Source organism: Aquila chrysaetos (genome assembly GCF_900496995.4).
Source record: "Aquila chrysaetos chrysaetos chromosome W unlocalized genomic scaffold, bAquChr1.4 W_unloc_5, whole genome shotgun sequence".
In the NCBI taxonomy this organism is placed as follows: Eukaryota; Metazoa; Chordata; class Aves; order Accipitriformes; family Accipitridae; genus Aquila; species Aquila chrysaetos.
The window spans coordinates 152,425-175,932 of NW_024470325.1; the positions used below are offsets into that span (position 1 = coordinate 152,425).

General features: G+C 49.7%; 1 protein-coding gene across 1 annotated transcript; it reads left to right on the plus strand.

Moving 5' to 3' along the window:
• Positions 1-9,705: 9,705 nt before the first annotated feature.
• LOC115337581 (olfactory receptor 14A16-like) lies at positions 9,706-10,662 on the plus strand. The gene has a single exon (XM_030005956.1). It carries the CDS (start codon positions 9,706-9,708, stop codon positions 10,660-10,662), a length of 957 nt encoding a protein of 318 aa, XP_029861816.1.
• The last annotated feature ends 12,846 nt before the right edge of the window (positions 10,663-23,508 follow it).

Here is a 23,508-nt window from a genome sequence, read left to right on the forward strand (position 1 = left end):
GGTGTATTTAGTTGCTCTAGTCTTTCATATACTTACACGTGTCCTGACACAATGACCATTTCTGAAAGTCATCTTTTCAGATGCAGACTGCCTAGGCAAAGGCCCTTTCCATTATGCTCCACTTCTCTCCTTCCCTTTCTCTTTGTTCATCAAGATACCTCTCACTTATGCAGCTGCTTTGAGCTTCAGGGAGTTACAAGCTTGCCTGTCCTCCAGTAGCCTAATTGTCTCTTTAGCCAATTCTTTAATTGTGTTTATCTCTAACTTTTTAGTGTCTATCACAAACATTTCTCATAAGACTGTCCCTTGTAGAAAGGCAGCCTCATTAGGAGCAGCTTGCACGTCACATGTGGTTGAGGATTGTGACTTATTTGTTTATGAAACTTCATCATGATTTTCTTTGCTTTGCTTGCAAACAGGGAAAAATTCTTCTGGGCCTGTGTGCAGGCAGTTCTCTAAGGAGAGCAGGGGGGAGATGATGCAATGGAGCTGTAACCTCCAGCTGTAGAGATCAGTGGAGAAGTCTGAGGCAAGGAACAGAGATGTAAGCCCCAGGTGGCCAAGGTCAGAAGTGGTGAGATTTGAGAGGTGAGGACCAAGGGTGTCCACACAGTGTCAGACCTCAAGGCACTGCTTTTCCTAGCTGTCCAGACCTCCAGAGGAGACACTCTGGATCATCATCATTCTTCTTCTCTAACTGAAAAGTAAGAAAACCTACCCTTAAAGAAAAAAAATCATGGGTATAGGTGCACTTTGAAATCTTCCTCCTTAACTACACTATGAAGTTTTTCTAATTAGCTGTACAAGTCTTGAAGACTTGAAGAGAATTGCAGGAAGAAACAAGGCTCATTAGGGCTTTCTGTATCTTAATGAGCCCCCATGGTGTGTTTGAGGCTGAGCCCATGAACCTCAGCTACTGAGAGCAGACTGAAAAGAAACTTCTCAAGAAGTCCAAGTCAGAAGCAAAGTGCCTTGAAGCATTAATGGGCCCCACTGAGGGCCATTCCTGACAAAGGACTCCCCAGGGACTCGTTAGAGCAGATAACTGGAGGCTGTGATTGCAGGTAGGCAAAAGCACTGTGCAGGGTGGCTGTAATGCTGAGAAAACCCTTGGTTTGTTTTATGCAGCAGAAAGGCCAAGCCCTGATCCTCAGGCCCTGGGAAGGCAGATCCTGTCCCTCATGCATGGCTCAGGGCTCTTCCTGGGTCAGCAGGATGTGAGGGTGAGCAAGGCCAAGCGTAGGAAAACTGTGCAACACCTCCCAGCCCTCCCCAAGCAGAGGTGAGGAAGAAACCAAGTCTAGAGCCTCAAACCAGTTTTACCTGGTAGGCCCTGGTGGCAGAGGCAGCTGACCAAAACCAAGACAAGAAATACCTTGGACCTGTTCAGCCTTTCAGCCTTGCCAGAGCACTTGGCCATCTCTACTGCAGGCTGTCATAACCTGTCCCATGCCTTATCTCTTCCCCTTCAGGCTGTTGATGTCCATCTTGCTTTCTCACCTAACTCTCACCCCAGCATTTCTGTTCCTTCGCTGATGTCTCTCCAGCCTGGGCTGGTTTTCCCTTGAAACACAACGCCATGGGCTGATCCGGGCTCTCTCTGGGTGACCTTTTGCACCACAAGGCTACCCTTTGAGTGACATTTCTTTCTCAACTCATCCAGTCTGAACCTTCCAAGGTGTACTTTGCGCAGGTTTCCTTCTCTTCCCACTTCACCAAGAAAACTTCCATCATCTCTGAAGCCACCCTTCAGGCAGGTGCACTCTATTACTATAGTGCCCTGAGCCTCCACTTCACCAGGCTGAAGAAGCCCAAGTCCCTCAGCCTCTCCAAAGAGGCCCCAACGCCCATCCTGGCAGATGTCCTCTGGGACCACTCCAGTTCTTCCCCACTCCTCCAGACCGGGGAACCCCACACCCAGACACACTAGTCCAGATGTGGCCACACCAGTGCCGAGGCCAGAGGGATGAGAACAGCTTTGCCTGCATGGCCACGCTCCTCCGAATACAGCCCTGTATGTAGTTGGCCTTATTCACTGTTTGTAGTGTTTGCTCTCTCACATGGTATTTTAAATGATACTGCACCGAGGCTGCGTGCCTTTCTTACTGGGGACGTAACAAACCAGAACCTCCAGGTACAGAACAACAACCAAGGCACGTGCCTGCTGCTGGCTGTCAGATTCTCAGGCAGAAGTGATGTCATAGTCGACACGCCAGCCATGTGTCTGCTGATGGCCAATGACCCCAATGAGAGACTCCAATGACCTCCCACTCGCCTTCATGGCCATGTGCCTCTTGATGGCCTATGAGCTTCTCAGACATAATTGGTGTCAGAGTGATAGCCTAACCCATCAGCCTTCTTGTGGCATGTCAGCTGACCAGCCAGAAGTAACCTCACCATGATCTTCCAAGCCACGTGCCTGCTGCCGTCCCGTCACGTACTCAGGCAGAAGAGGTGTGAGAACCCATATCCGAGCCCTCTTCCTGGACGGGCCCTACCAGGGTACTTAGGGAAAGGGATTCTCACAATCAACACGCTTTTGCTGGCCTGTCAGAGACACTGGCAGATGTGAGGGTAAAAGCAGATATCCCAGCCATGAGTCAAGGGCTGACCTATCAGCTCCTTCAGAAAGAAGTGACCTCACAGTCCCTTTCCCAGCCGTGCTCCTGCTGCTGGCCTATCAACTCCAAGGACAGAAGGGACCTCGCAGCCACCTTCCCAGCCTTTAGCCCTCCTGCTGTCCCATGAGATCCTGAGGCACAGCTGACCTCACCATAGCATTCCCACCCATCTCCTCCTTGTGGCCTACGAGCTCATCAGATACAGGTCACCTCACATTCCTCTCCCAATGCCATGTGACTGTTCTGGGACCTCACAATCCCTGCCCCAGTCCCAAGGGGCCAAACAGCTTAAGTAAGGTTGAGGAGAGGTGACCAAGATGAGGGGAGTAGAGCGTGGGAAAAAAAGAGCTTCAGGGATTCGGTGTTGAGGTTGGATCTTAGGGATTAGAGCTCACCTTTCAGGGTTGGGGAATTAGGCAAAGGCTTAGGGAGAGAGTTTGGTGTCCTGCTGAGGTTCCCTGGCTAGTGTTTAAGGTGCGGGCTAGCATGGTGGGTTAGGGTTTTGTTTAGGTCTGGGGCGAGGGCTAGGATTAAGGCCAACATGTTAATACTAGGGGTAGAGGCTAGGGTTCAGGCTGAGCAACCGGGTAAGTGTAAGGGAAAGGGGTTATGGCTTTGGGATTTGGCTTAGATGTAAGCTTTGAGGTTAGCGATAGCCTAAGCTCAGTTAGGTTAGTAACAGTGGATTACTGTCCAGGGGGGAGGAGTATTTAGGCGTAGGGTTAGGGCTTAAGCTTACTAGTTAGAGATAGCGTGAGGGCCTAACAGGAATGTTTTCACAGTCAGTGTTGTCACAGCAATGTCCCCTTTAACCCATTTTACCTCTTCAAAATCTTTCGTGTCTGTTGGTCAAGCCCCTCTTCCCTCCCCCAGATCTCCCATTTCTTTTGCCCAGGCTCCTCCTGACCTCCCCAAATGTGTCGTCTTGTTGAGGGCGGCTTCCTGATGACCTTCATGACCTCAGAGTATCTCTCTCCCTGCTGCTGCTGACCAGTCAGAAGTGACCTCCCAGCCACCATCCAAGGGGACATAGTGTCTGCTGTGCTTGAGAGGCCTCTTCACAGCCTACCCAGCAGCACTGGAGGAAGGTGGTGCCCTGCACCACCCCCGAGGTTCCCTGCCTGCAAACCCACTCATACATCCGAAGGATTCCTGCATCACTTTTCCCACATGGCTGCTTCAGTTACCACAGGACAGCTTGGATGCAATGGCCACCTCTGTGCGGGCAACTGAATCAAGTCCAGAATGTAAGTTTTAGAAAAATGTTGAAGCCTATGCAGAAAAGGAAACCTATGTAATAGCAGAAAAAGTCCTAATTTCCAGCTTTTAATGATCTTTTATGAAATTTTGCTGATCACGGAGGGATTCTGCTAGTATCTAGCTCCTCAGAGGACTTTGTACCACTGATGGAATTTCATCCTGATTGTCCAGCCAACTTCCCATGCACTGCATTGTCCACATCTTCAGTCCACATGTCAACAGTCCGCTGTAAGGAGACTACGGGAAACCACATCCAAGGACTTGCAAAAGTCCAGGTACACAGCATGCCCTTCTTTCCCCTCCCACATGGGTTCAGCAATCCTTTTCTTGTCCTTCAAGCGATGGAGATGGCTGCAAGAGCATTTTCCCTGTCCCCTTGCCAGGGACTGAGGGGAAGGTGGTCAACCTGTAACACTGCCCATCCTCCTTTTTGCCCTTCTTGAAGATGGGTTTGAGATTTGCCTTTTCTGAGGATCTTGGAACCTCCCTGATCTCTCTGCCCCTTCCAAGATGTTTGAGAGGCCTCATGATGACATCAGCCAGCTCCACCAGCAGCTCTCTGCTGCGTCACACACTAAAACCCGTCTTCATATCCCACACTTGCAGGGGAGTGCCCAGGACACCGCACATGCCAGTCCAGGTCCTCTGGGCTGGTTCAAAAGAGAAGCAGAAGTGATCTCCTCCCGCAGGCCCACAGCTCCCATGGGCTCTCTGTGCACCTCACAGCTTCCCTGAGCATTTTTCTCAGTGTCCCCCTCCCCCAACCTTTCTAGTCCACAGGCTGTAGATAAGAGGAGTGAACAGGGATGTGAGGATGGCGTAGATAAGGGGCTTTGTCAAACTCTCTCAGGAGGGCTGTTCTGGGCATCACACACCCAAGGATGAGGGTGTCATAGAAAACAGTGGCACTAGTGAGGCGGGAGAAGCAGGTGGAGAAGTCTTTCTGCCTGCCTGCCCCGGATGGGAGAGACCTCAGGGTGGCAGCTCTGATGCACACAGGATGACCATGTGAACAGGAAGGGGAGGATGCGATCTAAAAAGCAGGGCATGACAGCAAAAAGCATGCGTGTCACAGTGCCAGTGTGTGAAAGCTCCAGCAATGGGGTGAAATCACAGAAGAAGTGGTCCACTCCACTGGGGCCACAGCACTGTATCTGAGACATGACTGAAATGATTACTGTAGCTGACAGATATCCCCCTAGCAAAGGAGACACACCTGGCAGTTCCTGAGTCTTGTAGCGAGCAGGGCATGTCACACAGCCCAGTACTGATCGTAGGATGTAGTCACCAGCAGTAAACACTTTGTACATGCAACAGGACATGAGGTCCTTACAGCTCCAGTGCCTCGTTGCCTCCTCACCCACTCTCCACAGAGCCTGCTCATGAACCTGGAGACTTCCTGGGGTTGCTGACAAAAGACCTTTTCTGTTTCCTCTCCCTGAGCAAGCAGCTTGTAACTGAAAACACAAGGTCACTCCTGCTGACTCCTGCTCTGATCCTAAATGACAAAAGATAGTCCAACCTGTTGTCTGTCACAGAGAGGACCTCCACAAATCCAAGGTTCCCCTTCATACAGGGGGCATAGTCCTCATCCTCCCTGCTGCTCCCTGGGCAGAGCCTGTATCCCTCCATTGCAGCACCACAGCTCAGCAAGCTGTCCCACCATGTCTCGTTTAATCCAAAAAAACGTCACAGTTCTGTGACAAGCCATGGGTCCCCAGCTCCTCCTGGCCATGCACTTTTGGGTCACAGTACATCAGCTGTGGCAGCATAATGGAGCACAGACTTCTCTGAAGGAAACCTGAATATGCATCCTGACCAGAAGACTATTGAACATACAGTTCTTAGGGCTGCGCTGTGCTTCACGTATAGCACGGCCATCAAAGATCTTCTGTGCTGCAGAAATCCCTTGGCCACAGGACAACCTCAGCAGCATGTTGTCACACAAGAGCCTGCAAGCAGGTCCCACTCTGTACTGGACATTACGTCTCCTGCGTGGCCTTGCCTGTATCTAACCGTGCAGCAAGATGTTCTTATGAAAACATCATTTCTGTTTGACTGTTGAGATGATGAGTAGAGTTGGGTTTTTGGTAAGAAAATCCTACAGTAGCTTGAATGACCAAAACAGGAGACTGTCTTCTATGGGTGGGGTCTGCATGCTTTGCTGCATTCACGTAGAAGGCCTGTTCAATGCTACACCACCTGGGGTTCCCACCATCTAAAGGGACATGAAATTGCCTCTGTGATACTTGCCTTCTCAACCTAGACCCAATGAACACCATTTTAAAAAATGCCTGAGAGTCTAAGTGCCTTTCTGACTGGGATCACAAGAGAGCAGCACCTCCTGGGGAAAAACACTCTCTCAGCACCCTTGGATGCAGCCCCTGTGGTTCCCATGGACTGGTAAGGGTGTAGTTTGCTTGAGTAACCCCGCGCTTGATCCCCATCCACTGCTGCTTGTTCTCCTCCAGAGTCCTGCCTCACAGCACAGAGGCCTGGGAGACCTGGCTGGTATTAAGCAAGGCTGTGACATAGAGTACCTCATATCTACGTCTACTGTTATGAAATTCAGCAGTGCTCCTGCATTGTCTCTTTTTTCCTCTTTAACTCTTCCTGAAGTACCCAAACGTCATTTTGGTGCCCTTGAATTCTTCTTTGAGTTTCCATTGAGTTTTCAAAAGGGCCATTGCTGTGCTTGGAGGATGCTGTCCTTGAAGACAAGATGTATCCAAGCACACTGTGAAAATTCTTGGTCTTTTCATTGATTGGATCATCAAGAGAGTGAGTGAAGATCGCTGTGTGACATGCTTCGTGTTCATGCAATGCCTGCAGCTTTAGGGTAGACAAGGGACAGACCTTGCCTCTCTGATGGCATCTGATGACTGATGCCTCTGACTCATCGTATCACTCAAAGGCCCACAGGAACCAAATCATTCACTCTGTGATGCCACCTGGGGCACCTGTGACTCACCCACCCTGAATGGGAATTGCTTTTCTGGAGGTCCTGTGAGGTCCAGGCCGGCCTTGGCCTCTCATGTATTTCTCTGGGCCTGGATTGGAACATTAAATAGAGCACCTACCCTGAATTCTGTTAGGCAATGTGGGGACAAATATGGGACAAATGCCATTGTATTCAGAGGAGGTATACTAAATGCAGCCAATGGAAAAAAGAGAGACCTAGCTGTCCCTATGGTACTTGACGGCAATCGTTCATATGAATACCTGCATAAACTGCCATGAAGACAATGAGAAGGAAAAGGTTCTTTTGGCCTTTAGCGAGGCATCAGCTGTCATTTCACTTAGCCAAAGGAATTTCTCACCCAGTTTATAAATGATGTCTGAGATGCTCCCTAGTCTCTATGAACTTCTAAGTGGATCTTGCAGTTACCTACATAAATCTTGGACCACCTCTGGCAACTCAAATGTCACCAGGTATTTGTGTCTGAACACCTGACTCCTGCCTTCCATCTCCATTAATTCAGATGGGAGCTGAGACAAGGAGCTCCCATGCAGGTGCGTATTTGGTGCCTACCTGAAGAGAGTCAAGAGGACTCCCACCTCCTGTGGCTTTGTGGTGTGCATGGGAGGGAGCTGAGCCTCCTTCAAATGCCATGAATAGAAATGCAGGATGAGATGCCTCCACTGAGTGAGGGGGATCCCTTCCCTCAGCAGGTGTAAAGGAGATCCCTACCTGTCACTCTCTGGGTATCCCGTCTAACAGTAAGAGCAAAAAAATTGGCATGTAGCTATAACTTTGTCTCTTAGAGGAGAATGACGCTTCTGGAAAGAAATGTCTCTTTGCAGCTGAGGGAGGGAACATCAGCGATTGCTTCAGCCCGTTTCCCAGCAGGTTCCCCTGGAGCCCCAGGGACACCTGGAGGGAGCCCAGAGGGGGCAGAGAAAGTGCTGCCTTGGGCTGGTCCTCTGCTGCTGAGCTGGGCTGGGCTCCTGGCATGGAGGGAGCTCCTGGCAAGCGGGCAGCGCTGCAGAGAGACAGCTCTGCCCAGGAGCAGCTCCTCTGCAAAGCAGCAGGGTGAGGGCACTGCCTGCAGGCACCGAGGGGAGAGGAGGGAAGGGAGAGGGAGGTTAAAGGCAGTCTGGGCTGTGTGGAGAGAGGAGAGCTGACTTGGAGAAAAATCTTCACAACCCTTAACAGGGTAAGTCTCTGGCTGCAGGGCAATGCAGCTGTGGTTCCTGGATTGACCTCCTAAAGCTGGCACATCCCACAGCCTGTGGGATCTGTCAGAGGGACTCTCAGGGTTTCTCCAGTGTAGAGAAAAAGGACGTGCTTTGGAGCACAGCTTCCCTGCTGCACCCTCAGAGGGACAGGGCATGTCAGCTGCCTTCACCTGGGGATGGCTGCAGAGTGTGAAGGTGGGTGTGCAGGCAGGGGTGCCCAGGGCTGTCCTTCTGAGCAGGGTCCCTGCACCCCAGGGGGCCGTGTTTTCTGTTTCCTACTCCTGGGAAATTTGGGGGGAGAAATGGAAAAGGAGCTGTCATGCTTGAACAAGTCCCTGAGACTCCTGAGCTGTAACTTGGAGTGATCAGTAAGTCTGATAGGAGCCTCCTGAGTAGAGCACAGGGACTGAGAACAACTGCCTGGCTGTGCTGGTGTCTGGGAGGTGGCATGCACAGCTGGGGAAGGGTAACTCTTTCCTGAGACTGCAGCTGCCTCTCCCCTTGCCTCTCTGAGCCAATCTATCTCTGCTTTTTTCCTTGTTTCCCCACTTGTCTGTGTTATTGCTATTGTTATCTTGTTGCTGCTGTCAGGCTCTCTGGGGATGGGAGTTTCAGCTGCAGAGTCACACACTGATCTTGTGGGTCCTCCCATGCAGCTGTGTCCATGGGAAGAAGGTTACAGGTGTCCAAGCTCTCCTCCAAGCTGTGGGGCTGTGGGCAATGCAGCCTGTGTCATTCCCTGGCAAATGAGCTGACTCTCCCTTCCTGAGACACCATCATCAGGACACTTGGCTACCTCCTTGAGGTGTCCTCCAGGAATCAGGTCTGTCCCATAGAATCTTGGTGTTACCTGAATGCCCCATGGAGAAGCACAGAGATGCCATGACTGAGGAAATGCTGTTGGGTTTGTGAAATGAACCATGTGTGTCCTTGGGAAGAGGTGTGGTGTGGAGACCTTGAGAAACGGGGAGACACTTGGTTTTGGACAGTGGGTCTCTCTGCTTTCACTAGTGCCTGGAGTCTTTTCAGGTTAACATGGGGGTGTGATTACCCTCCATCTCTGAAAGGTGCAAGCTCAGGGTAGCTGGGAACATGACAGAGTGACAGACCAGCTCCCCCCTCTCTGCATGAAGCCACAGGCAATCCTCTTGCCTCACAGGACACACTTTGTTTTCTCTGAGTGAAGCAGAAATGGTAAGGGTTTCTGAAATCCAAGATAATCACCAGATGAGATTAGGGAGAGCTCTAAAAACCCCTCTGTCTCTCAAAAACTGTTTTGATTATGGTTTCTTAGCAATGGGAGTGCAGGTGCTGACAAACACTTTTACGTTAGGAGCAGTTTCATCTGACAAATTAAAAAAACAGGACTGCCCCCCTGACTGGCACCATTGCAAGAAACCCACTGCTACAGAGGAGCCCCTACTACTCCTTGGTAGCCAATGGGCAGAGGTCCTGCTCCTCACGGCACATTCAGACAGCAACAACCATAGCTCCAACCACAGAGCTGAATGGAGGTCTCGCTGAAATGGATAAAATGCGGTGAACATGTATTACGAGAAATGGCTTTGATTTTAATCAGAGAATAATGTCTAACTTGTCACTGCCCTTGCCTCCTTGTTCAGTGCTCCACACCCAGAGGCAGCAGATGTCCAACAGCAGCTCCATCACCCAGTTCCTCCTCCTGGTGTTTGCAGACAGACGGGAGCTGCAGCTCTTGCACTTTTGGCTCTTCCTGGGCATCTACCTGGCTGCTCTCCTGGGAAACGGCCTCATCATCACTGCCATAGCCTGTGACCACCACCTCCACACACCCATGTACTTCTTCCTCCTCAACCTCTCTGTTCTTGACCTGGGCTCCATCTCCACCACTGTCCCTAAAGCCATGGCCAACTCCCTCTGGGACCACAGGGCCATCTCCTATGCAGGATGTGCTGCCCAGTTTTTTCTGTTTCTCTTTTTGATCTCAGCAGAGTTTTATCTCCTCACTGTCATGGCCTATGACCGCTACGTTGCCATCTGCAAACCCCTGCACTACGGGACCCTCCTGGGCAGCAGAGCTTGTGTCCACATGGCAGCAGCTGCCTGGGGCAGTGGGTTTCTCAGTGCTGTGCTGCACACTGCCAATACATTTTCACTACCCCTCTGCCAAGGCAATGCTGTGGACCAGTTCTTCTGTGAAATCCCCCAGATCCTCAAGCTCTCCTGCTCAGATGCCTACCTCAGGGAAGTTGGGGTACTTGCAGTTAGTGTCTGTTTTACATTTGGGTGTTTTGTTTTCATTGTGCTGTCCTATGGGCAGATCTTCAGGGCTGTGCTGAGGGTCCCCTCTGAGCAGGGACGGCACAAAGCCTTTTCCACGTGCCTCCCTCACCTGGCCGTGGTCTCCTTGTTTGTAAGCACTGGCATGATTGCGTACCTGAAGCCCCCCCCATCTCGTCCCCATCCCTGGACCTGGCTGGTGGCAGTTCTGTACTCGGTGGTGCCTCCAGCCGTGAACCCCCTCATCTACAGCATGAGAAACCAGGAGATCAAGGATGCCCTGAGAAAACTAATCACTGGATGCTTTTCAGAAGCAATAAAGTTCCTTTTGTCTTTTGCATAGTACTCATATCTCATTACAGGCCCAGCCTGTCTTCTGGTGTTTTTTTAGGCTGATTTTGGGGTTTGAGTGAGATTTTTGTTTGCTGGGGTTTTTTGTTTTACTCACCTGAATGCTTTCCACAAAGACATGTCTTTATGCCCTGGGATTGTAATTCACAGTCTATCCAGCTTTTGTGTGCCCTGGAGGCTGCAAATGAGGAGCTGTACTGTCTGTGTATTTAACAAAATAAAGGGCCCCGCAGTGACTTGTTCTTCTGAGATTCTTCCTCCAAGACCTTCTCTGCAGCTGCAGGGAGCAGTGCCTGTGTGCAGAGGGGAAGAAGAAAAGAGTCCCGGCACAGCAGCACTGCCAGGGAGCACCAGCGCTTGGTCTTTCCCGAGCTGCTCTCTTCCCACTTCCATGCTTTCCTTCCGAACCCTTTGGTTGGTGGAAGGCCTGAGTGCTCTTCAAGCTTGGTTGCAGTCCTGCTGTGTGGCAGGCCTGTGACCGCAGGCAAGGACAGGCAATGGGCACTTGTGTGCCAGAGCTGGCCTCCATAGCAGCATTTCCATCATACAAGGGGATCTCCTCAGGCCTTGTGCCACAGATGCCCCCCAGCCCTGGGGCTCAGCCCTCTCCACCCGAGGAGCTGCTGTGCCCTTCAGAGGGTCTGGGGCTGTGGGGTGAGTGCCCAGAGCTCTGCCGCACCCTGTGGTGGGCACTGGTGTGGGGCCATGCCAGACTGGGCTGCACTGGGGACAGGGCAGGGGAGGTGGAGGGAGGTCAAGGGAAGTGGGGAGAGTTTAGGGGGAGCTGCGCTGTGCTGGAAAGTGCCCAGGAGAGAAAAATATCAGTGTGGAGTTTGCAGTGTGAGACCATGCAGGGCGAGGACTCACACCGGGGGGTTGTGGTGCAGGGACAGGGCTTGTGGCAAGCATGGGAGACATGGAGGTGCAGAGGAGAGGAGGCTGGTCTGTCCCCTTGGCGGTGTGGACAGATGGGGAGGGTGGCTCAGGGCCTTTCTCATCCCCAGTGTCTCTTTTGCTGCCATTTGCAGCACTTGCTCGACACCCCGGTTTTAAGAGTGTGTCTTGCTGTGAGGCCATCTCCATCTTCCTGCTGAGCCAAGGGCTGCTTTTGGGGAACAGACAGCCCTGCCCAGCCTCTCTCCGTCCCCAGACCCTGGCAGACCCTGGAGCAGAGCTGTCTGCAAAGCCTCACGTGGGACAAGGTTGCAGCATGGCAGGGGTCGGGTGCTGGGGAAATTGCAAAAGTAGGAGGTTTGTGGGGGAACTGTGATCTGAAGGCTGCCATTGGGATCACAAATGGGGGAACCTTCCCCATCCCTGACTGCACCCTTTCCTGTGCTGTGTCTGCAGAGTGGGACCGTGTATGGGCAGTGGGGCTGGGCCAGCACAAGGACAGGCGCCATGAAGCAGCTGCCAGGAGGTGTCAGCAAGGACAGGTACAAAGCAGGAATTTCTATATATTGCATTTGTTGTGGAGGCATGAGCGTAGGAAAAGAAAAATTCACTTGGAGATGTTGGTGGCAAAGGAATTCAAAAGCAAACAGAAGAGCTTTGGCCACTTCTGAGAGACCAAGGCTGAACAAGGAAAATGCAAGGCTCCTGCTGAATGGGGAAGGTGATTTAATAACAGCAGACACAGCTGGGGCTGAAGGAATGAATGCCTGCTGTGCCTGACTCTTTACTGAAATGGTCTCCAGGCCCCTGTGCTCAGGGAAAGGCTTCAAGGAAGAGGAGAGCATACACTGGCATGAAACTCGGGAAATCCCGCAAGGACAGATGCCAGTTTCTGTCCCTGCAGGAGACTAGCCCTGTCAGGGGCTCAATTTGGGGGCTGCCTGGCTGGAAGGAGGCGTTTTGGAAAGGTCTAGGTGGACAGCGAGATGGACAGGATGCAGCTGTGTGCCCTGGCAGCAAGGGAGGACAGGATCATCCTGGGCTGTACGAACAGGAGCACAGCCAGGTGATTGAGGGAAGGGATTATACCGAACACTGAGGTGTCCTTACTCTCATGCTGAGGTCCCAATCATGTCACCATTACCTGCATCTCCACTGCCCTCCCCTATGCTCTGGTTGACTTGATGGCTTCACGATGCCCATTGTCCTGATGGACTCTCACTTTGCTACACCTGACAGACCTTCACAAGGAACAACCCACCGGCACCCTGGACTTTTCCCCTGCCCTCTCTCCATGCTGTTGTCTCTACTTGGCAAGCTTAGTGATGAACTTAATAAAAAAAAAAAAAAGAAAAAAAAGAAAAAACAACCAAAAAAACCCTCAAAGAAAGAGGAAAATAAAACCCAAGAAAAACAAGTGATGCAAAAGAAGACAATTGCTCAGCACCGACCAATCAATGCCCAGCCAATCCCCAAGCAACGGCAGCTGCTTCCGACCTCTACCTCCCCAGTTTTATTTCTGAGCATGACATCATATGGTATGGAATATCCCTTTGGTCAGTTGGGGTCAGCTGTCCCAGCTGTGTCCCCTCCCAACTTCTTCTGCACCCACAGCCTACTCGCTGGCAGGGCAGTGTGAGGAGCAGAAAAAGCCTTAATGCTGTGCAAGCGCTGCGCAGCAATAACTACATCATCAGTGTGCTATCAACCCTGTTTTCAGCACAAATCCAAAACACAGCCCCGTACAAGCTACTGTGAAGAAATTTAACTCTGTCCCAGCCAAAACCAGTACACTCAGGAGGTCTCCAGCTCAGCAGGGTCAACTCTGGGGTGAGAGCTGGTTGCTCAGCACTTGATCCAAGTTACAACTTGAAAACCTCCAGGAATGGAAACGGGATTATTCCTCTGGGCAGCCACTTCATGTGCTTGGCTGTCCTCAGGAGGAAAAAGCTTTCCCTTGTCTCTGGTGTGAACTTTTCTTGTGTCAGTCTCTTCTCCTCCCTCCATGCACCACCGTGAACTGACTGGAGGAGATGGGGAAAGGAAAAAATTCCTTGCCTCCAGCCCCCTACGCCTGAAAGGAGCTCCAGCAAAGGTCGGTCAGTACAGCAGACATTAACTGCGCCTCACGACTGAGCCGGTGGCCATTCCTGAAAAATTTCCTTAAAACTGGAAGCTTCCTGGAAGCTCCAGCTTTCTGGAAAAGGTAGTTTTCTTCTCAGTTTCATGTCTGACTGTCTCCTCTTATGAAATACATTTAAATTCTTCTTAACTTGGAAAGGAGGAGAGGAAATCCCAACAGTGCACAAGGATCGAGGAGGGAACTTGACCCATACAAATCTGTGGGGCTTCATCCACAGCTTCTGAGAGAGGACAGGCTTCTGGGTGGATGTGCACAGGCAAGTGAAAGAGGGTCAGGCTGCCCAGGGGCAACGCAAAGACTGTGTCTGTGCATGCAGGGGTAGAGTCAGGGCAACTCTAGTTAGAGCTCAGCTGGAGCTGGAACCAGCAAGGGGTGGGTAACCAGAACAGCTTCTCTAAGTAAATCCATAGCAAAAGCTACGATAGGAGCTAAGGAAAATGTGTACCTGCTGCTCAGTGGGGCAGGGGACCTTGTAGCCAAGGGCATGTACAGACCTGAGGTATTCAGCACCTTTTTCCTCTGCCTGAGGCTTCCCAGTTTCCCAAGCCTTCCTAGCCTCCTTCCCTCCTCCTAACTGTGGAACCTGAGCACCCAGTCCCTGCCAACCCCAGCTGCGTCTCACATGGGCGTAGGACACAGCCATCTTCCGGGACCTCTTGGGGTCTGGTCCAGAAGACAAGCCATGCTGGGCTGGCCTTTTTTCCTTAGTCAGGATATGGAGACGTGCCGGAGGATGGAGCTGGCCATGTACCACCCCACAGCTAGTCCGACCAGCCAGCACTGGAGACGAGTGATGCAAGGGGCTGCCCTGTGACGAGCGTCCCGCAGCAGCTTCTCCTTGTGTCCAGGGAGCAAGGGATCAGACCGAGCTTTTCTTCTGCACCTTCCACACTTGGTTTCTCTCCAGCAAGTGCTGGTTCTGCACCATGAGTACCATGCTGCTAGCCCACACTCCCCAGTCATACTGAAGAGCTCGATGCTCGTCTCCATTTTTCAGACAAGCTCAACCCCATTCCCAGCTCTCCCTGGTACCCGCCACAGGGAGCTGCAGAGCTCTGGGATCTCCCAGCAAAAGCCCGAGCTCCTTTGAAGGGAACAGCAGTCCCAGGAAGATGGAGAGGAGGGGAACCAGGGAGGGCATGTCAGCCCTCCTGCCAGCCCCAAACTTCAGGCCAGCAATGGCATGAGGAAATCGAGGCCAATGACTCCCTTGTATCCAGGAAAGTTCTCACCAAGACAGCCTTTGCCTTCCCCCCATTCCCACTGCCAGCCCCGCTCCCAAGGACAGTGCAAAAGCCCTGATCCTGGGGACCCCTCCATCAGCTCCTGCTGCTCCAGCCAGAGAGCAGCCAGCCCTGAACTGGCATGTGCAGAAATGGATTTCTCTTTCTTATTTAATCCAGAAGCACGAGAGGTGTTTGGGTGCTACACTAGATCCAGGCCAAGGGTTTTTTACTGAGGGTGCATGAATCACTCTCTGGCCTCCCTCCCTGTGCCTGCTGGGTCCCTGCTGCCTCTGCTGGGACTCCAGAGCCCTCCATTACCTTTGCACACTTGGATCTAGTGTTTTCCCTTTTTATGACTATGCCTTGGGTGGTCCCTCATTTTGTGAAGCTCCCCACTCACTCCTGGGCACACGCTGTCCCTTCAGTTCCCCTGAGCTCTCCCGATTCACCTCCAGAAAGGATGAGTGTTGGCCATTAGCCCATAGCACGTGTGGCAGCCCAAGGCAGGTAAGCATGAGACAACAACTCTCCTGTGGAGGCACAGGACAACACACACAGACCAATGTGATCAGGTGAAGCCCACTTTACTAGAGCATCAGACATCATTTTATACATTAGTTACATCTGTACATGCGTTTAGCTATTTTACTATTGGTTGCACACATTATTCACGCACTGTCCACACGTCTAGTTACACTTAATGATTGGTTATATCAACACTGTACATGCGCATAAACATAAAACATAATTGGTTATACTAACTAAAACATACGAGACTTGTCTCAGTCTAATTGGTCAAGATAAACTGCCGAATTGAGGTTGTTTGTGCCAAGTTCTCTTTATCGTGGAATGTGCACCTGTGTTTTTCTAATTGGTATCTTTCTTATTTTTGTCTTCTGTTTATTCTGTTCAAGGCCTTCTAAAGGCGTCTGGAATGCTCTTGTGACCGTTAGCTAAAAATGTTCCACAACATTTCCCCCCTTTTTCTTTAAAAAGAGCATTAGCAGACCTAGTCACCACCATCCGCGAACTCAGCCCAGCAATCGGTAGGTGCCAGCTTTACGTGGGCGTCCCCACAGAGGCAACGATGGCCTTGCTGTACACCAACCCGATGCTCTTCGGAAAATCCCGGTATTTATACATTTGCAGAGGAATGGATTTCAGCACACGTGGCCAGCGGGTGCCAAAATTCGCCTCAGTTGAAACATAGGGAGCCTATGGCGCATGCGGTCACTGGCCAGGTGTGCCGCATGAGTCATAGCCATCCTGTCTATTGGTTCACGGGCTTTGTGATGCGGTTGCAGTGCACAGAGAATCTTGACCTGTTATGTTGGTCAAGGTGACCTACACGTTAGTTTTTGGCTGAGGTGGTATTCACATTGTCGGACCATCTAGGGTGTTCCAGATGATGATGGTCGTACAAATCGAGCGGGAGTCCATCGTGGGCCTGTGAACTCAGCCCTTTGCAAATATCTATGAATACAATTAATTAAAACACAGTAAAAGCAACATTATACCTAATAAAAGACACAAGAATAAAAGAAACCCCGATTTTTAACAAAGATACAAACCAACTCCTAAGTCCCCATCCCGCAGCTAAATGTTCTAAGCCGAAATGGCAGCTTTCTTAATTGCGTTGAAACCCTTGCAGCTCCTTCTTGCCTCTGCAGGTTCTGTTATCTTGTTTATTAATTGCTCCACTGTCCAAGTTCCTCATGTCCGTTGTTTCTCTGGTGGTTCAAAGGTCTGTTCATACTGCAGCTGTCACATACTCCAGTCCACTCATGTTGACTGCGGGCTACTTATGCTAACTCTAAATAATCAGGCTCAAAGAAATGTTCCCCATTTTCCATGAAATCTCCCACAATTCCCTTCTTTTGTTTATGAGCAATCCAGACTTGACTAATAACTTGGGATGCCATTTTCCTCAACAAGCTAACCAAACAAGGTAAAATTATTACAATAGCTAAAATCACGATAACTACAACAATACCCATGCGACATAATTCTTTAAACCAACCTGTTTTCCCTAATGACCCAAACCATTCATCCAAGGGGTTCTTCTCTACTATCACTTGATTCATGTTGTCTTTCAACTGCTGCAACTTTTCATGTATAGACTTCGAATGACCTGATATGTTCATACAGCACATTCCTTCAAAATCCTCACAGCCATGTCCTTGTGCTAACAATAAAAAATCTATAGCCGCCCTATTTTGCAAAATAACATGCCTTATGTTTTCTGTGTCTTCTAAGAGATCATTTATAATACTAGATGTAAGATTTAATTGCTTTGACGTCCAACATGCTAAACGTTGCAATTCCCGTAATGCATTACCCGCTGCAGCCCCTGGTGTAAAAATAGATAGCAGCACTCTTGTGGCCTTGCCTAACAGTCGTACGTTATCGTTACAATCAGGCCCAAGATTTTCTATAGATCGCTTGTGTCTTCGATTGTCTGTTAAATTCAGTAACTGAATAATAGAGGGTGCAAACAATGTAAGCTTACCCAAGTAACATGGTCCGCCAAAAGATCTCACTGGGATGCCGTGCCAAGCACGATCACCGCATATCAAAAAATATCCGCTTGGTAAAGCCTTGGCGGTATAATTAGTACCTATAAATATCTTACTCCCCTGGGTTTCTGCTCCCACGGCTCCTACACAATAATCCCTACTATCCATAAACTTATACCAAGAGCTTGGACTAGACACATTTGTCCACCCCGACATATTGTGTTGCCAATAATAATTCCTGTGCTAAACCCTCCTGCCAAATATACACATGACTTATTACCATATGTTGATCCTACTAAATCAAGCTCTTGCGGATCCCAGGGCAATGTAACATTAAGAGAATTGATAATCTTTGCAGTTGCTACCCCTGTAAGATTTTGACAATGCTGTTGTGGGATGTGCGATGAATACAAGCTGTAACAGGTCTCATTGATCTTTGTTTCATTCAAAGCACTGCCATCAGAAACCCATGCTCGAAAATCTGGCAGATACAAATATGGCATTCCCACCAAACATATTCGAAATGGATCTGAGGGTGTACTCATTGAGAGGCAAAAAGACTGTTGTCCTGTCTGGGTGGCCCAGGTTATCCACATATTTTGCCTTGGGTTAATTCGGTGTAATGGTAATGCTGGCTGTACCACCGCACATATTGCGATGAGGCAGCAAAGTGTTTCCACCAACGGTGGAGCACCTAATACCTTCTTGTGTCGTTCCATGTCTTGTCAATAATCTGATAACTTCTGGGCATCCGGACGTTTACCCCACACTGTTTCCCCACTTTTTTTTTTTTTTTTTTTGCAAGCCAAGTTACAAGAAACGCTTTTGCAATCATATGTTCAACTATTTTATGATACGTGGTACAATCATTACAACTGCTAGTATTACAATCAAAATAACTAAGTTATGTATAAGCAAATCTTTCAACCATCCCGTAATTCCAAAACTTGTTAGCCATCCAGTTAACCCTGTGCCAGTTATCGTGAGCCTTTTACTGTGAATCATATTGATATCGGGTGTTAGTAACGTAAGTTGTCCGAGGCTACATGGCCTCCTGTTAAGTTTTGATGGAATTCCTCTCCCGCGCTCTATTTCCACAAAATAAAAATATCCCTGCAGGTAAAGCAGCTGGAATAGAAAAAAGAGCGTGATATTCTGGAATAGATATAGTTACACCAAGCTGTAGCATTTCTATATACAGGCAAAATAGCATTTACATTCTGACCCTTTCGAGTGGTGTTATAGGTGTAATTAAACATCACACAGGGATTCATGATGACTGATCCTAACAACTCTAACTCTTGAGGTTCTTGCATTTCTTGAGGCAGGTGTGCATACAACAGGAAAAGTAAACATGGTATCTCCTTGCTGTAGAGCTTTTTCTCGACAGCGTTGCATCAAACTATGTGTATTTTTCCCAAATCATTAAGTGAATCGTCACGGATTAGACAGAGGCACAGAGTTAGAGGGATAAGTAGGAAAAGGAGATACAGGTAGTGCAGTAAAGTTAGGTTCTGTTGTAAGTTCTGCAGACCCTGGAGAGGGAGTACCAGGCGATTGGGGTGGGGGGGTGGGGGATGGCGGCGGCACGGCAGCGGCCGCAGCCGCGCAGAGGCCGCAGGAGGCAGCGGTGGGGCGGTCACGGCAGGCAGCGGTGGAGGTAATGAGGGATATAAATCCGGCTCTGTTTCAGAGTCCACCCTGCCTGATGCAAAAGAATTATTATCGGAATCAGAATCCTGCTCGTTAGTGGTCTGCTTACAAACTGCCTCCTCAAAAGCAGTGTCAGGTTGTATTGATATGATTTTCTCTGCCGGCTGTAAATGCACCAACGTAGTATAAATAAATTTCCATGTCAACAACAAGGTTTTAGCAAGCATTCGCGAGTCATGTGGAGTTAAGGTTGACCCAGAAAATGTATGGGACAAAACTGCCTGTGTAAAAGGTGATTTTTAAACCATACTGAGCAATTGTAACCTTTTTTAATGATTTTCCAATCAAATGGAACCCATTGATTAGGACCACCCCCAGCTCCAGCAATAACCAGAAACGCTGTGGGAGCTGCTATGATTTCTCCCTCAATTAAGGCATCGTGAATAATTCCTCGCTATCTATTCCGGGGGTCCGTTGTTTCTGGAAAGGTGGGGATCGGTTCCCTGGGACAAGGAAGGGGCAGAGGTAGGAGGAAGGGCGGGGGAGGGGGGGAAAGAGGTGCATCAAAGGATACGGCTGGCGGTTTTTCTTGCTTCACAGCAGCTTCCAGTTGTGCCAGCTTTTCTATTACTGACTGCAACTGCTGCGAAGTGAGCTCCGGCCCCTCTTCCTGATTCTGTAGGGTTTCCTTTAAACGTACGGTTAGGGAGGCTTGGGAACTGTCAGATGGCTGATTAATATCGGTAGTCCCAGGGAGTGGAGCAGAAGTCAAGGGCACAGGAGCAGGCAGACAAGCTCTGGGAAAGCCAAAAGTCTCTCTCGCTGTATTATGTTTTTCTCCCTGCGTTTCCCCTTCGCATGCAGTTGGAGAGAGAGCAGCAAAAGCAGACGCAGACGCTTTACGATCTGCTTTCATTTCTTGCAGAGTTGTCTTAATTTATTTCCATAAAGTTGCAAGACCTTTAACTTCTTTAGACCCGTCACTAATTTCATCCCATAGGGAGGTTCCGATAGCTTCCCAGGTACTAAGCTCAAAAGCTGTACCCACACTAATTAAAAGGTTTCTGTCCTTGCTTCATTGTAAAAGCCGCTTTAAACAAGCTTCATCATATTTTATGCCTCTCTTAGAGAGAATATGTTTAAGGAGATTTAGGACTGCTTCTTGCTCTTTGTCCAACCCCATCTCCTTCTCCGACCGCTCACCTGATTAGGGCAAGATTCCGTTTTTCTATTCACTTGCGCGTGCTTCCTTGTCTTCCCCAGCTCAGCTGGTCATCCTGCCGGGGCAGCAGGAATAATTTCGGCCGGCCTCTCTGCTCCCTCTCTCCGTCGGCTCCCGTCGAAAAATTCAACACCGATCCGAGGGTCCCTTGTTCGGGCACCAATTGCGGAGGCTCAGGACATCACACACAGACCAATGTGATCAGGTGAAGCCCGTTAAAATTTGACCAGAAAATATATTCTCCAATAACACCTGACTAAACGGAGCAGACAGTCCATTAGCCATTACTGTTTTCTGTTCTTCTTTTATTAAATCCCAATTGAAAGGTTGCCACACGTGTGGGGCATTCTGCCTGACTGTAACTGGAAAAGCCACAGGATTTAGACCTTCAGTTAACATTTTATCATTTATGTCCTTCCATCACTTTTTTATAGCTTCTCCTGGGGATGTATCTGCCTCATAGGGACGTGCAGAGGGGATAGGTCTCTGCTCGAGAGGCAGGTTACTTAAAAGTTGATCGTTGCCTCCATTAATGACATCTCCCTCGGTGTTTAATTGCTCATCACTGTCCGAATTATTTACCACCTCGCCACACACACTTTTCTCTTTTTCTGGGGTATTTTCAATTGAAATTTTTACAGCAGCAGCCACCTCCTTTTCTGCCTTAAGGGCTTTCAACATTTCCAGCACCAGTCTCCACGTAGCGGAGATCTTCTGAGCCTTCACGTCCCCATGCAATATAAAGTCCCAAATTACTTTTCCCATTTCTTCCCAATTTTTAATTTCAAAGGCTTCTATATTCGAAGTGGGGGCACCATAGTCCTTAAGCCACTTCAGCATCATACGTAAAGTATTTGAATCATATTTAACTCCTCTCACGGAGAGGATATGCGAAAGCATTTGTACAATTGCCCCTTCTTCCACAGACATCTGGGCACCCATTTTAATCCTTCTAGCCGCTCACCTTACTTCCAAATGAGCAGGTGATTGATCTCCCGGGAGAAAGTTGTCCGCTCAGTCCAGCTGGCTAGACGATCGTTCGGCTAGAGTCTCCTCCGGACGCACTTCCAGCAATTCCAGCGTTTTCTCAGCCCGCTATCACGTCGGGGTCACCATTTGAGGAGATTGAAGTAGACGGACGCCTGTAATCTTGAGAGTAGACAACAGATGACACTTTATTGCTAAAACACACACATACTTATAGTCCCATATTCTGCAAAGTCACTGTACACGCGCACAAGCATAAAATATGATTGGTTATATCAACACTGTACACGCGCATAAACATAAGATATAATTGGTTATACTAACTCTGTGCACACGCATAAACATAGGACATAATTGGTTATACCAATTAAAACACGCGAAAATTGTCTCAGTCTAATTGGTCAAGATAAACTGCCGAATTGAGGTTCTTTGTGCCAAGTTCTCTTTATCGTGGAATGCGCACCTGTGTTCTTCTAATTGGCATCCTTCTTTTTTAGTCTTCTTGTTTATTCTGTTCAAGGTCTTCTAAAGGCCTCTGGAATGCTCTTGTGACCGATGTTAGCTAAACATGTGTCCACACCACCGGAGGTGGTTGGGAAGAGTGAGCAAGCGGCTGCGTGGTCCTTTGTTACCAGCTGGGCTGAAACCATGACACCAACCCTATTTGAATTGGTAATAAAATAAGTTAATTTTCCTCCTGTTGAGTCTGTTTTGCTCATGACTAATTGGGAAGTGATGTCCCTGATTTCATAACAAGCAATTCAGCATTTTTTTCCTTTTTTCTCTTTCTGTACTGTTGAGGAGGAGGAGTGAGAGGGTGGCTGGCTGGGCCTCTGGCAGCCAGCTAAGGTCAACCCACCACACAGTGTCCCACAATTTTCTTATATCAAAGCTAGGAAGCCACAGTCTTGACAGATGGGCAAAGAGGTGAGTAAAAGACTGATTGGATACATTGGGGTCTCTTCTGGGGCTTAATGATGTTATCAGTGTCCCTGACAGAGTTTTCAGATGACACAAACCTGAGGTGTGGACCAGTCTGTACGCTGGAGTGCTGCCTTCTGGAGGAACCTCGACAGGTTGGCACAGTGGACCAAAAAGAACCTTCTAGATTTCAGAGAGAAGGAATGCCAAGTCCTGCCCCTGGGGTGGCCTAACCCTGGGCAACTGCCCTGGGTAGGTTGCTGCTCAGCAGAAAAGGCCCTGGGGGTCATGGTGGACAACAAGCTGCCCATGAGTCAGCGGTGAGCCCCTGCAGCCAAGAAGGCCAAGAGCAGCCTGCCTGTATGAACAGAAGCATGGCCAGGAGATGAGGGGGAGGGATTCTCCCCCTCCATTCACTGCTTCCTAGACCACATGCACAGCACTGCACTGAGTTTGGGGCCTCCTGCCCCCAGTACAGGAAAGACATTGATCAACTGGAGCAAGTTCAGTGAAGGGGCACCAATACAGTCAGGTGTGTGGGTCTGTGCACGGGACTGGAGACCTTTCCACCTGAGGAAACGCCGAGGGAACACTGTGCAGTATGGAGATGAGAAGGCTTCGGGAAACCTCACAGGTTCATTTCAGTACCTATCAGGCAGTTAAGAAAAGAGAGCCAGGCTCTTCATTGTGGTGCATTGTGGGAAAAAGAGAGGCAAGGGACAAAAGTTGAAAGAATGTTCAGGCAGGAGATGAGGTCCATGAGGTCATAACCATAAGGTCACTTACGCACTGGAAGAGGTTGCCCTGAGAGGTTGTGCAGTCCCAGTGCTTGGAGGTTTTCAAGCCTTCTCTCCCCCTAAATATGGTCTCCAAACATTGAACAGAACACTCTTGCTCATGCAAGAAGGAAGCAAAAGCACCAGCAAAAGCTCTGCCTCCCCCGGGCCCTCTCTCCCCTATGAGAGAGGTCTTCCACCAACCCCACCCTTCTTCCACCTCCAGCTTTGGCTGCTGCGTGTGCCTGGCCTGCCCGCTTGCCTTCACCACACACCTTTGTAACTGAGGCCCGACACATATCTTGGCACTCCCACTGTAAGCTGGCACCCACCCCACACCTGGAGTCTACCTGGCCATGGAGGCAGGGAGAGGCCAGGTCCCCTCTGCCCGGCGCTGGGCACAGCTTTTCCCTGGGAATGTCCCCCAGGAGCTCTCTTCATGTGTGTGTCGGCGTGTGGCCTGGCAGGGGTGGAACTGGGACAAGGGCTGCTGGGGCAGG